The 14,416-nt window shown below is 42.6% G+C and overlaps 1 protein-coding gene across 1 annotated transcript in view; it reads right to left on the bottom strand.

Moving 5' to 3' along the window:
• Positions 1-12,318, bottom strand: part of ANTXR2 (ANTXR cell adhesion molecule 2) — a 134,204-nt gene extending 121,886 nt beyond the window's left edge. Inside the window, exons 1-3 of the mRNA XM_063310767.1 lie at positions 11,941-12,318; positions 7,614-7,685; positions 2,867-2,938 (exon numbers count right to left, since the gene is read on the bottom strand). Coding sequence (XP_063166837.1) covers positions 2,867-2,938; positions 7,614-7,685; positions 11,941-12,065 — 269 coding nt within the window. The 5' untranslated portion in view covers positions 12,066-12,318. The remainder of the gene's footprint in view (positions 1-2,866; positions 2,939-7,613; positions 7,686-11,940) is intronic.
• Between the last annotated feature and the right edge of the window lie 2,098 nt (positions 12,319-14,416).

The following is a 14,416-nucleotide window of genomic DNA, read 5'->3' as shown; positions in this document are numbered from 1 at the left end:
ATATTAAAGAGGTAAGTTTCATTCTTTATTTTTAGTCTAGGAACACTGTTAATGCATATATACAGGCCTACCCATGAAACAAATATAATAATTTTGTAACTTCTGGCCTATATTTGAGCCTGAATGTGCAGGGGTTACCCAAAGCCTGAAAAATATTTCAAGGGTTTCTCCAGGGTCAAAAGGTTGAGAAAGGCTGGACCAGTCCATCTGACATCAGTGTAAGGGAAGAGCATACAAAATTAAATCCATAAGCACTCTGAAAATGGTGGGCTCACCACCAGAAGTAAGCATGGTTTGTCAAGAACCAATCTTGGCAGAATAACCCTATCTCATTTTTTAATCAGGTAATTCCTCAGTAGATCATAGGAATGCTATAGATGTAAAATATCTTGATTCCAGCAAACCTTCAAAGTATCTCCATGACAACCTGATTAGCAAAACTAGTTAAGTGTAGACCAAAAGGCATGAAAATTAACAGAATGTATATCAAGCACCTATCAGTATTTTCTCAACAGTATCAAGCAGGGTGTTGGTCCTAAGTTGGTCCTCTGAGCAGCTTATGTTCCCCTCCTCTGCTGTTAAGGTTAAAAAGAAAAGAGGGGGAAAAGTGTAAAAACATAACCATTAACAATTACAACTAAAATTATAAAAAACTTCAGCATCTGAGGAATACTGAAATATCAAAACACAACCCATAAAAGTGGGGGATTGTGTTTTGTCACTGTCCATATCAATTCCAATTCCAAGGGTTTCTTTAGAAGCCAGATCTTTACAGATATTGTTATAGCTGATCTTAGTATGATTAACAATATGCTCTTCAGAATCCTGTTTTGCATTCCTTATTGTCTCCTTGCTCTTGTTTTATGCAAGGACAAAACTATATGGGACTAGGGCATTACAGACTTCCCAAACTATTTGCTATGTAAGACCAACAACAGAAGAATATCAAAAGCTAATGAGGAACTCATCAACTGACCATCCCAGAGCCAACATGCAATGCCACAAATTAGCTTAATTGCTCAAAAATTGCAGTTGGGCACAGAGTTAAGCTTCGCCCACAATAAGAACTGGACCCTTTCTTTTCCTTGAAAGTATACTTTAATAAATCTGGGGTATCTCTGCTGAACTCTCAGCCCATTCCTAATAGTCTAGAGGAAAAGATAACTTATACTGCAAATGGTGGAAACATACAGGTTTAGCAGAACACCGCAAAATAAAACATACTATTTCTTTCATTTCGCAGGCACCCAGTACAAACTGCAATAGCGGGGGGGGGGGGAAATGATGAAACGGGTGTTGCAATGTCTTGGCATTGGGCTCAAGTATGCATGGCACAGAGTTTCTATCATGATGTCACAATGCATATTTCTTCACTGCCCACCCTTGTTCCCTCCTGTGGATGCCCATTTCTTGACTCTTTCTTGATCTCAAAGCCTTCTGTCCGAAAACTCAATTCTGAATCCTTTCTCCATCTCTGGGAGTAATTGTGTACAAGTCAGAACATATTTAAACAAGAAAAGCAGACATTTGCACAGTTTAATAGGTGATGGCTTGTTACAACGAAAGCAAATACACAAGCTCTGAAAAGTTGGCTACCTTGAAATAACCCAGCAAATCTGGAAGCACTTAGAATTCAAGACAAAAGCAGGGGAAGACAATCCGTTGATAGCAACTTGGAGGCTGTCTGTGCTTAACAGTTACAAATAGAACATCTCAGTGGAACATATGCTGAAGAATCTCACACCTCTGTCTTTCAGAAAAGGCACATTTTTATCCCTCACAGTTATCATGCTGGTTGTCTTCCTTCCAAACCCTACTTAAGACTCATTTTGCCAAGTCCTTCGTTCTTGCCGTCAAATTTGAGAAGGCACATGGCTTACTCCCAGTTAATGTATTAGCATATCCAGATAATGCTACCATGTGACTCAGCATCTAAATGGCATGTCAAGAGTTTTCAAAAGTTGTATGCCACCCACATTGTCCCAGCAACCTTTATAACAGGTGCTGACCCCTAGAATGAAGTGAGAGAGCAGACTCACGCTCTGGAGCTAGGAGGTGCCCATTTCTTCTGGGCCAAAGGCTGTACTTGATGTCTGAGTGATACATCAGAGGCTATAATCCAAAAAGTAATGGATGGGGCCAAGGGGAAGAATAAAATTAGATCTCAGTACTTGACTGTCCACTGAATCAAAACTAAATATGCTCCATAGGATTAGTTCCCTCTCATGTTCCCTATATACTTGCAGATAAGCTGAGAATTTAAGGTGCCAAAATGCACCCAAAAAATCGGGTTTGGTTTACATGTGGATGGGCTTATCTGTGAGTATATGCAGTAACACTTTTTAAAAGTACCCGTATTTCCCATATAAGCTCATCTGCAGAGGCAGACCCTCGAATTTTCAAGCAAAATACCATGAAAAATGTAGGTTGGCTTGTCCATGGGTGGCACATTTTTCATAGTATTTTGGTTAAAAATTCAAGGGTCGGCTTATCTATGGATGGGCTTACACACTAGAACTGTATATACACTAAATGATAAATCTGCAGTTGTGTTACTTTAAGAATGCTGAACTTGGTAACAACTTGTGGAGTTCTCTGGGAGTTACAATGAAAGCTTTAGAATAGGCAGAGTGAGGTAAACTGACTTTAAATGTCCTCAAGGAGGTATTCAAAATAGCAATCCAACATGGCCATTCATATGACAAGGAAACAGATAATCACCAAGAGGCCCTGAATTAGGTCTAACGCTACTTACCCAATTATTATAAACTGCATAATTTTAATCACTGAAAATGTTCATAGTTCTGTTGCTTAAAAAAAAGTACTTGCTAGCATTTAAAAATGAGCAATGATGACATTTACTTACCTATCTTGCGTTATTGGCAGAATTACAGTTGCCTGCATGGAAAACACTATGAAGGATATTCTCATCCGGGGGCTTTAAAAGATGAGGAAGAGAAAGAAAAACATTAACCTCAGCCATATAAACCATAACACTGAAAGGACTCCTTAATTTGACCTTACGACATAAGTCAAATTAATACTGCAACACACAGGGAACTATCTGGTGTCCAGCATATAGCATGATGTTCAGCAATTCTGTATTTCAGCCCATAGCTTTATCTCGAAGGCCAGAATAAATACTGCTTGATTTTTGTGGAATTCTTGGTGCTCTCTCAGTTTGGCAGACATTTCATTACCCAACTGGGGTACTGATGATGTTACCTAGTTGGGTAATGAAACGTCTGTAAGCAAGCAAGCAACCTCAGAGAACACCAAGAACTCCACAGTTCAACCCTGAGTTACAGATATTCTCTTCTATTGGGACTGCTTGATTTTGCTCAGCTCACATTCCGGATCAAACAAACCACAGTTCTCACATCAATAATCAAGCTGTTGCTTTGCCTATTAGGAGTTTAGTCTACTGTGTTGTCTCTATTCAGTTTTGGCCAAAAGGAGGAGTTACAGGATCAGTCAAGTCCCTAAAATTGCTTTTGTGCCTTCTGTCTATTGCAGGAAATGATGGGATTATAACCTGCACATCTGGAGACAAAAATTTGGGACTGAATGTGTTTTCCATTCAAAGACCAAACTGGACGCGCTCCAGTCCTTACAAAAACGACCAGAACAGAGTTGTTCATGGTTCTGAAAAGCCAAGGAACACTGCTGCGCTTTGCTCTCTTGAAACTCGGTTCACCTTCTATTATATGGTTTCTCCTTAAATGAATCCATTCATTTATGGATTCATAAATGAACACAAATGAATCCATTCAGCCTTTAGCAGCAGAGATATTTCTTTTCCTAGAAACGAGGCAGGATCAGGGCCGCAGCTATGGTCTGTGACTCCCGGGGCAAACATGGATTCCATGCCCATTTTGGCACCCCCCAGCACTCATTTTGGCACCCCACCAGCACCGTGCCCAGGGCACATGCACCGCTTGCCCCCCCCCTAGTTGCGGCCCTGGGCAGGATCAACTCAGAGCTGTCTTGTACAAAGCATATGCCCTGCAACTTGCAAGAAGGTGTAATGTCATGTTACAGCATGGGAAGGTCCAGGAAGACCGCATCAATCATCTGTCCCACAAGTTGTTGTGAAAAATGGAGGAGAGACTGTTATAACACAAAGTGAGCAGTTTTGTGTCACTAGTTATTATTTAATCCGAAGGAGCCACCTTAAGTATTTTCATGGCTCCATCATTGTGGTTTACGTTCACTCTCTCTTGTGCCTTGTGGTTTTTTTTTTACATTTTAATAATGACTGTTCTTATATATTTATTGTTTTAATTAATTGTTGTATGCCACACAGATCCAGGGAAAAATGGGTATGATCAAAAGCAAAGATGGCAAGGACCTATCAGAAGAAGAAGAGATCAAGAAAAGGTGGCAAGAATATACGGAAGACCTGTATAGGAAGGATAACAATATCGGGGATAGCTTTGACGGTGTGGTCAGTGAGCTAGAGCCAGACATCCTGAAGAGTGAGGTTGAATGGGCCTTAAGAAGCATTGCTAATAACAAGGCAGCAGGAGACGACGGCATCCCAGCTGAACTGTTCAAAATCTTGCAAGATGATGCTGTCAAGGTAATGCATGCTATATGCCAGCAAATTTGGGAAACACAAGAATGGCCATCAGACTGGAAAAAATCAACTTATATCCCCATACCAAAAAAGGGAAACACTAAAGAATGTTCAAACTATCAAACAGTGGCACTCATTTCACATGCCAGTAAGGTAATGCTCAAGATCCTGCAAGGTAGACTTCAGCAATTCATGGAGCGAGAATTGCCAGATGTACAAGCTGGGTTTAGAAAAGGCAGAGGAACTGGGGACCAAATTGCCAATATCCGCTGGATAATGGAAAAAGCCAGGGAGTTTCAGAAAAACATCTATTTCTGTTTTATTGACTGTTCTAAAGCCTTTGACTGTGTGGACCATAACAAATTGTGGCAAGTTCTTAGTGGTATGGGGACACCAAGTCATCGTGTCTGCCTCCTGAAGAATCTGTATAACGACCAAGTAGCAACAGTAAGAACAGACCACGGAACAACGGACTGGTTTAAGATTGGGAAAGGAGTACGGCAGGGCTGTATACTCTCACCCTACCTATTCAACTTGTACACAGAACACATCATGCAACATGCTGGGCTTGAGGAATCCAAGGCTGGAGTTAAAATCACTGGAAGAAACATTAACAATCTCAGATATGCAGATGATACCACTTTGATGGCAAAAGCTGGCTTGCAGCTAAACCTCAAAAAAACCAAGATATGGCAACCAACTTGATTGATAACTGGCAAATAGAGGGAGAAAATGTAGAAGCAGTGAAAGACTTTGTATTTCTAGGTGCGAAGATTACTGCAGATGCTGACTGCAGTCAGGAAATCAGAAGATGCTTAATCCTTGGGAGAAGAGCAATGACAAATCTCAATAAAATAGTTAAGAGCAGAGACATCACACTGGTAACAAAGGTCCGCATAGATAAGCAATGGTGTTCCCCGTAGTAACATATGGCTGTGAGAGCTGGACCATAAGGAAGGCTGAGAGAAGGAAGATAGATGCTTTTGAACTGTGGTGTTGGAGGAAAATTCTGAGAGTGCCTTGGACTGCAAGAAGATCAGACCAGTCCATACTCCAGGAAAGAAAACCAGACTGCTCACTTGCAGGAATGATATTAAAGGCAAAACTGAAATACTTTGGCCACATAATGAGAAGACAGGACACCCTGGAGAAGATGCTGATGCTAGGGAGAGTGGAAGGCAAAAGGAAGAGGGGCCGACCAAAGGCAAGATGAATGGATGATATTCTAGAGGTGACGGACTCATCCCTGGGGGAGCTGGGGGTGTTGATGACCGACAGGAAGCTCTGGCGTGGGCTGGTCCATGAAGTCACAAAGAGTCGGAAGCAACTAAATGAATAAACAACAACAATGCCACCCAGAGTCACTTTTTGTGAGCGGCCATATAAATTTGATAGGTAGAAAAAATAAATATTTCTCGGTAGTTATTTTTTTCTGAAGATAGGAAACTTCATTGCCAAATACTTTTTTACCCTTCACTTCCTTTCTGTATGTTTTTTTTTTTTATCCCACCATCAAGGAATTCCATTCTGGGGGAAATTCAGAAGCATACGTTCCCATTATTTTTTATATATTCTCACTACAAGTTTGGAGCTCTTAAAAAAGAAATTGAACGTGTGTTATGTTGTAACTTCAGGCCTTCATCGCTTAGGCCCAGAAAAATGGAGAACAGATGTACAACTCATACTGGAGTGATCTAATTCTTATAATGAAACCTGCTCTACATTTTCACCATATGCTGCACTGAACAGCATTTGTCAACCATTAAGCAGTCCCCTTTTCCTTAAGAAAGAAAATGGAGTGGGGGAACGAGGACAAAATCTTCAAAAGCTCTTAAGAACTGCTCAACAAATGATTTCACCAAATCATTTTTGTTTCAGTCAGTTCAGAAATAAAAGGGTGGAGCTCTTGTTGAAATAAAGAGTGACCAAATGACTTAGGAATGGGCAATCAGGTCATTTTTGGAAGGAACAAACATCTCTATTGCCAGTAACTGAAATTCCAGATCGCGTGGCCTCCACCAATTACTCTTTTTATTAACTTACATTGTGCCCAGGAAGGACAATTCAATCAGATTTCTTTCCTTATTCTATAGAGGCCTTGTTTTTGGCCCTATGAAGATGGATGCATTGCAATTAAGCTTCCTATTGCACATTATTTTGCACCAGCTGGTCAAACACAATTGCCTACTGTACTGCATTTTCCATAGGAAACAATTAAGTGCAATAATGTCTATGCAGTTACTTCCAGGACTCAAAGGGTCCTGTGTTTAACTCAATCTAAGCACAGTCTATACTTTAAAAAAATCTATTTCTGTCCCAGTAGTAGAATGATCAAAATCATGCTGCCATAATAAGGTAGTTGTTGCATACACTTGTGTAACATCCACATGAAAACCCAGAGAATTATAGAAGACAATAAATGCCTGGTTTCAGACTGCTGCTTTACGCACATATGTGTGAAAAGGTGTGATTGTATAATGAAAAAGAAAAGAAAAATAGGAAAGCAAAACTAAGGAACAAAAAATGTATTTCCTGTTTTTGTTCTCCTTTTTCATATGAATATATTTCACTATGGGACAGATTTAAAACATCTTGTTTTTATACTTTGATAAATATTGTTTTTGGTTTTATATATTTTTTAATCTCTTCATAAATGAATATCCTGCCCCTCCAGTTTTTTTGCTCAGTGGCAGTCATTTTAGTCAAAATTATATCTGGTATTCTATAATGCAGAATCAAACTCCACTCTTAATGACCATCTCTAGAGATATTCATAGCAAGTGTTGGAAATCTGATTTACAGTAAACATGTTTCAGCTTCTTTTCAACTTGACAAACAAAACATACATTCTTATGCTGTTAACAAGTTAGATCTAAGAACAAACATGTGAACAATTACAAAAGGCATGATTCTTACACATTTCAAATCCATTTAGAATCCATGAAAGTATTCATAGTCTTCAGAGAAAATGGGAAATCAGAGAAAACATCAGAAAAAGGAAATACATTTCTTTCTAACTCATTCAACAACTTACCTCACAAATCTTTCTGTCAGCTGCTTCACAAATTCAACGATTTCTGACCAGTGTGATGTTACACTTCCTGATCTACAAAAAAGCCCAAAATGAATGTTCATTAAGTGCCAATAAACAGTCATATTTGTTAAAATACTTCTTTGAAACACTTTTTCCAGTTTGACTCAGTCTTTCCTGCTATCATTATCTCACCTTATTTTACTGTCTAAAGGTTTATACTGGTTCTCCTTAGCTAAAAGTGATTGATTACAATCAAATAAATATAACATCTAATATTTGAAGTAATAAATGACCCTGCCCCATGAAAACAAAATTACAGTGACAGTATTAGCACCCTACTGCACTCAGAGAGTCACCATTTATGGTCTTGCTTCAGGCTGGATATCAGCAACCAATGGGGTTCTGCAGAGATTGGTCTTGCAGCCAGAGCTTTGTTATTACTGATCTAAATGATGGGGTTGATGGGCTGCTTATAAAATTTTGTGATGACACAAGATTGGAAGGTTTAGTCAACACTCAGGACAACAGAAAGAGATTGCAGTCTTATCTGGACAGGTTGGAAGATTTAACTGAGAGGAACAAGAAGTACTTTAACCAGGAGAAATGTAAGGCATTACATTGGGGAGAAAGGAATGTAGAAGGCACATACAATATGGGGGACTCGTGACTTGGAAGCATCTAAGATGGACTTGTGTCTAGTCACTGACAACAAGCTGAATATAAATCAGTAGTGTGAGACAGGTCTAACCTTCTGTATCAGAAACAGTGTTATATCAAAGATACATTTGTCAATTGTCATTATTTATCTCTATCTGCCACTGGTAACATCACACCTGATTCTGGGCACTGCATTTCCAGAAGAATATTGGCAGATTAAAGAGAGTTTGGAGGGCAATGAAGACTGGGATTAGAGTGCATGCCATATGAAGCCTAGCTGAAGGAACTTGGGATGTTCAGTCTGAAGGAAAGATGTAGGGAGACATGACAGCCATGTTCATGTATATAAAGAGAAGCTACAAGGACGTGGTCAAGAACTATTGTCCATGTCCACAAAAAACAGGACCTGAAATAATGGGTATAAATTATAGCTAGCTAGATGTTGTTTAAATGGAAAACTTTTTGATGGTAAGATCTGTACAACAATGGAACAGTCTACCTATGGAGGATTGGGTTCTCCATCTCTAAAGGTTTTTAAGAAGAGGCTGGATAAGGATGGTTTAATTGGTTTTCCTGAACATTGCAGAGGGCTGGACTGAATAATCTTCATCATCCCTTCCAACTCTATAATTCTATGATTCTAGGGTGTCATCAGGGTACCGATGATACCTCATCTTGAAGCAGAAGATCTCTCCCAGCAGTTTTATGCGGAAGTTAAAGACAAAGTGTGAGAGAACTAAGCCTGCAAAAACCCACAAGGGAGAATTCCCCAGTCTGATTCCCCTCCCCCTATAATGATTGATACCACTTGCTTTGGAAGGAATGGGGCTATTGAAAATAGTGTCCCTAACCCTTGCAGTAGTCCAGAAGGATACCAGAGTCCAGGGTTTCTCAACCATGGCAACTTTCAGATGTGTGGACTTCAACTCCCAGAATTTCCCAGCCAGCAGGAGGAATTCTGGGAGTTGAAGTCCACACATCTGAAAGTTGCCACAGTTGAGAAACCCTGCTATAGTCCATGGTATTGAACACCATGGAGAAGTGAAGTAGGACCAGGAGAGGCATACTCCTTCCACCAGTTCCCAAGAAACATCATCCACAAGGACAGCCAGTGCCACTTCTGTTCCATGCCCAGGCCCAAATGCTGCCTTAAAAGGACTCAGTGTATCTCTTCTTCTAGGGCGTTCTGTAACTGAACTCCCACCATCTTCTCAAAAAACTTCCCTAAAAGGGGGCGGTTGGAAGGAGGGAGACAGGTATCCAAAAGAGCTAAATTGAAAGGAGCCCCTTCAGCAGAGGCTGCGCAATGACTCCTTCACAGCAACCAAGATGACCTTGTCCACCAAAAAGGTATTAGCCACTTCCCGTTCCAGCTAATAACACTCCCCTTGGCCACCCAAAGAAGCTGGGATGGGCATGGATCTAAATCACAAGTGATGGGATTCATGCTAGAAAATGTCTTATCCACCTCATCTGAATCCACAGGACAAAATAAATCCCTGCTCACGTTACAAGTCTCCTCATCAAACTATCAAATAAGTACATGCTATGACTGTTCACAGTGCGTCTCTCTCTCTTGTTTCACTATTACTTGGGCTGACTTTCAATATCCTACTTTGGCCATACAAATACCAACTAAAAATACATGCAACCACTTTCAAACTGTGTTCTTACAGGCGGTCAAAGAGAAAAACTGCCGAAAACTATTGTTGTCTCACAGTGGGACAAGGCAGTTAGGTTGCCGTAAAGCAGGGTTTCTTAACCAGGGTTCCATGGCACCCTAGGTTTCTGGGAGTGGCCACTAGGGGTTCCCTGGGAGACCACAATTTATTTTAAAAATTATTTCAACTTCCAGCAACTCCACATTAAAGCGGTAAGTTTCATTCTTTATTTTTAGTTTAAGAACGCTGTTAATGCATATAGACAGGCCTACCCATGAAACAAATATAATAATTTTGTAATTTCCAGCCTATATTTGAGCCTGAATGTACAGGGGTTCCCCAAGGCCTGAAAAATATTTCAAGGGTTCCTCCAGGGTGAAAAGGTTGAGAAAGGCTGCCGTAAAGGCTTCATGGCCTCTGTATCTTGCATAGAAAACCTTTATTTTAGAGAAAACCTTTATTTTGGAATCAGAGATGCACTTTCTCTGTTCTTCCTGTACCTGCTGGGCACCAAAGATGATCAGGAGACTGAAAAGCAAGACCCCCTTAGAGCAGTGTTTCTCAACCTTGGCAGCTTTGAGATGTGTGGACTTCAACTCCCAGAACTAGCCAGCTGGCTGGGGAATTCCGGAAGTTGAAGTCCACACATCTTAAAGCTGCCAAGGTTGAGAAACACTGCCTTAGAGAGACTGACCTGGGTATTTAGAGTGAAAACATCCACTTGAGGCTGTCAGATGGTTTTATCAAGGGTGTCCTGTCTCGAGGGTACAGAGTGAAGTTGACGGATTAATATAGCCCCAGTCTTCATCGGAGATGGAAGTTTTGAAAGCTGCCTGTGCTATTCTCCTTTCTGCTATTTCTTCTCTTGTAGTCCCAGAAACATTTAGCGGGAGATAATGCAACTGCTTGGCTAACTTTTTTCCTTGGAAGGCATCACACTGAAAAGCACCATATTCACCTTTTATGAAATTTCTTGCTTTACTGCACACACTTAAGCAGCCAATTCCCATGCATTCTGTTTACTTTTATGATTCTCCTAACACACCAGCTCCTATAATAAAGTGGGTATGATTTCATATGAAAGTTTTTTGTTTTACTTCCTTCAACAGACATTCATTCCTGACAACAAACCATCTTTCTACCAACATCTGCATGTCTCCATTTATATTTCCCTCTTTAATAAAGAATCTATCACATCTACTTCAGTTTCACACCATGTATGCAATAATTACAGTCATTCAATCCATGTTCCCTGTTGAACATACCAATCTTGGTCTTCAATACACTAATTTTCATAAACATATAGAGCATTGCAGCACACATCCTATCAAAAATCCTCTGCAAATTACTCAAGTTCTTATTGTCTGCATGCAAAAGAACAAGCACAATCACACCCCCAATTATGAGACCTCCACTGTCTTCCAAGGACTAATCTACATAATAAATACTTTCAAGAACCAAGGGAACACCACAACCCCTTGTCTTACATACACCTTAGTCCATGTTCACAAAGCACGTCATTTATATATGCTTTGTTTCCATCATACACTCTTCTTGTCTCATTCAGCAGCCAACCTCCCAGCTCCCTATCTTGCAAATTCAAGTCTCCTTCCTTGGCTACATCAGCGCAACAAACTTCTTTCCCATTCATACAAGGTACAAGCGAAGTTATTACAAACTTTCCTTTTCTCCTTTGCACTTGAACAATACAACGCGCTTTACAACAACGCGCCTCTTCTCCAGCGAGATGAAGCGCGGGCGGAGCATAAAACGGCGGCATCCACGAAGCAGCTGCATCCACCCCCCCAGGCACCAAGGCCGTTCCGAGCTCGGAAATCTCGCACGGGGATTTGTCTTCTCTCCCACCGCCCTGCGAAGCGTGTCACGAGAGGAACGTGGCGCGCTGCCCACGAGAGAGCGGGGGACGCAGGGAGGGGATCGCGGGTCCCGCGGGGGAGCGGACCCCTGGCTCCGCCGAGGAGAGCTCCTCTCTGCCCGCTTTCACTCACTTGTCCAGCACAAAGTAGAGATCAAAAGCGGAGCCGCACGACGGTTCCTCCTGGGCGAGCGCCAACGGCCGGAGGAACAGAACCGCCAGGGCGCAAGTTAGCGCCACCCGGCCCAGCCGACCCATGGAGCCGCTGCTCTCCAGCCGAGGGTTCCTTCTGCAGCCGCAGCGAGGGCGCCTATGGCGGCCGGGCGAGCGGAGGCGGCGGGCCGCGAACTCCCGTTAGACCGCGAAGGGTCAACTCCCGCCGCGCCCGTTGAACACAATAGGTGCCGGGGGCTCGCTTGAGGCGCTCCGCGTCTCCCTGGCTCGGCTTGGCCAGCAAAGCTCCCAACAGGCTTCGGCGGCCAACGGCCTCCGCAGAAAAGGAGAGCAACTTCTGCGTCTTTGTCCACGCCTTCTGAGGCTGGGCCTCGCTCCTCTTCCCCTCCCTTTTCTAGTTTTGGCAATTCCGTACTTTTCAAAGGCAGGGCGCGCTTAAGCCGCTTCACCCTGATGGCCAACAATTTAGATCCGAACTTCCCAACTTTTCGTTTCATTTCCTTTGTTTGGAAGACGAGTGCAGCACGGAGGTCACACACAACGCAGGACTCGGGGATCCCAGGCTGGCATGCCTCTTCCAGATGGCCTCTGTTGTTGTTGTGCTCTTGGGTCAATCTTGGCACCTGACTATTACCTAGATGAGTCTACCTAGTTTTCTTGGCAACATTTTCAGAAGTAGTTTGTTTGTTTGTTTATTTATTTATTAAATTTATGCACCACCCATCTCACTATAAAAGTGACTCTTTTGATATGGTCAATTGACTAATCAATAAAGTTATTCATTCATTATAAAAGTGACTCTGGGCAGTTTACAAATAAAAGTTATAAAAACCATTATAAAAATACAAAACTACAAAAAACAGAAGAAGATAAAAGAGGGAAACTGAAAGGCAGAGCGAACGTCTTAAGCCACCAACCACCCCCAGGGTTGCCCATCACTCTTGGATCCCCAAACTGTTTGCAGAGCCAGGTCTTGACGCTCTCCCTGAGGGCCAGAAGAGTGGGGGCCAGCCTCACCTCAGGGGGCAAGATGTTCCACAGGGCAGGGGCAATGGCAGAAAAGGCTCTCCTTGACCCCACCAGATGGAACTCTTTAGCCAACAGGGTCTGTAACATGTCCTTCCTGCCAGACCGGGTGTGTCGGGTGGATGTGATTGGGATGAGACAGTTCCTCAGGTAACCTGGGCCCATGACATGAAGGGCTTAAAGATTATAACCAACACCTTGAATTGGACCCGGAAGCACACTGGCACCCAATGCAGCTTGCACAGCAGAGGTGATACATGGGCCATCCTTGGGGCACCCAAGATTGCTCACGCAGCCATATTCTGGACCAGCTGTAGCTTCCAGATACTCTTCAAGGGTAGCTCCATGTAGAGCGTATTGCAGTAGTCCATACAGGAGATGACCAGGGTGTGAGTGACTGAGAGAAGGGCTTCCCAATCCAGGAAAGGGCGCAACTGGCACACAACATGGTTGAGCAAAGGCCCTCCTAGTCATGACTGCCACCCGCTCCTCAAGCAGGAGTCGTGAGTCCAGGAGGACCCCCAATGTTTGCCTTTGCCTTCTTCCCAGGACTGAGAGAGAGGGACTGCCCAAAGTCCCAAGTCCAGCGTAACAACAAATACGGCATTATAACGTCCACAGTGCACAAAGTGATCCCTTCATAAAGTGGTGGCGGTGGTGGGGAATCCTCTTGTTAGTTGCTCCCTGAAAGAGTGTTTGCTTCCCCTGAACAGGCACTGGGCAACAGTCTGCTGATACAACAAGGGAGAACAAGTGGAGACATTTCACCTCCCTTACCACAATGTTGTAAGCTTAAACATGAACATGTACCCATCACATTCATATTTGCTCTTCCTCCCCTGATGTTTCTGGCATCTCTTCTGCCACTTCATCTCCTGCAGTTTCTTAGTGAATCAGGAAGACAAACAGGATTAGCCAGAGGAGGGTTTCTCAACCTTGGCAACTTTAAGATGGGTGGACTTCGACTCCCAGAATTCCCCAGCCAGCAATGCTGGCTGGGGAATTCTGGGAGTCGAAGTCCACCCATCTTAAAGTTGCCAAGGTTGAGAAACACTGGGCTAGAGAGAGAAACCACTTGTGTGCAATCTCATCAAGAGCCATGTTAGCCTCTTGTCACCTCTGATCAACCAGGCCCTTGACAGAACTGCCTGCCAGATCAATGGGAACCTCCCCAAGCATCTGCCATCTTGTTATCTCCCCAGTCCAGAAGTATCTAATAACATGTTCCACAATGCTGTTCCTCTTAAGCATCTTCTCCAAGTTGAGCTCTCAGATGTTTTGCTGAGTCTTCTTCAGGTCTCACTCAATATCCCATGCATCCTAATAAGTGGTAGCTGCTCCTTACATTCTTTAGGTCTTCTAGTCAACTTTACTTGGGTTAGAAACCACCATTCCAGTATTCCGTTTTC

Source organism: Candoia aspera, chromosome 8 (assembly GCF_035149785.1).
Source record: "Candoia aspera isolate rCanAsp1 chromosome 8, rCanAsp1.hap2, whole genome shotgun sequence".
Taxonomy (NCBI): domain Eukaryota; kingdom Metazoa; phylum Chordata; class Lepidosauria; order Squamata; family Boidae; genus Candoia; species Candoia aspera.
This window is presented reverse-complemented; position numbering and strand designations above follow the sequence as displayed.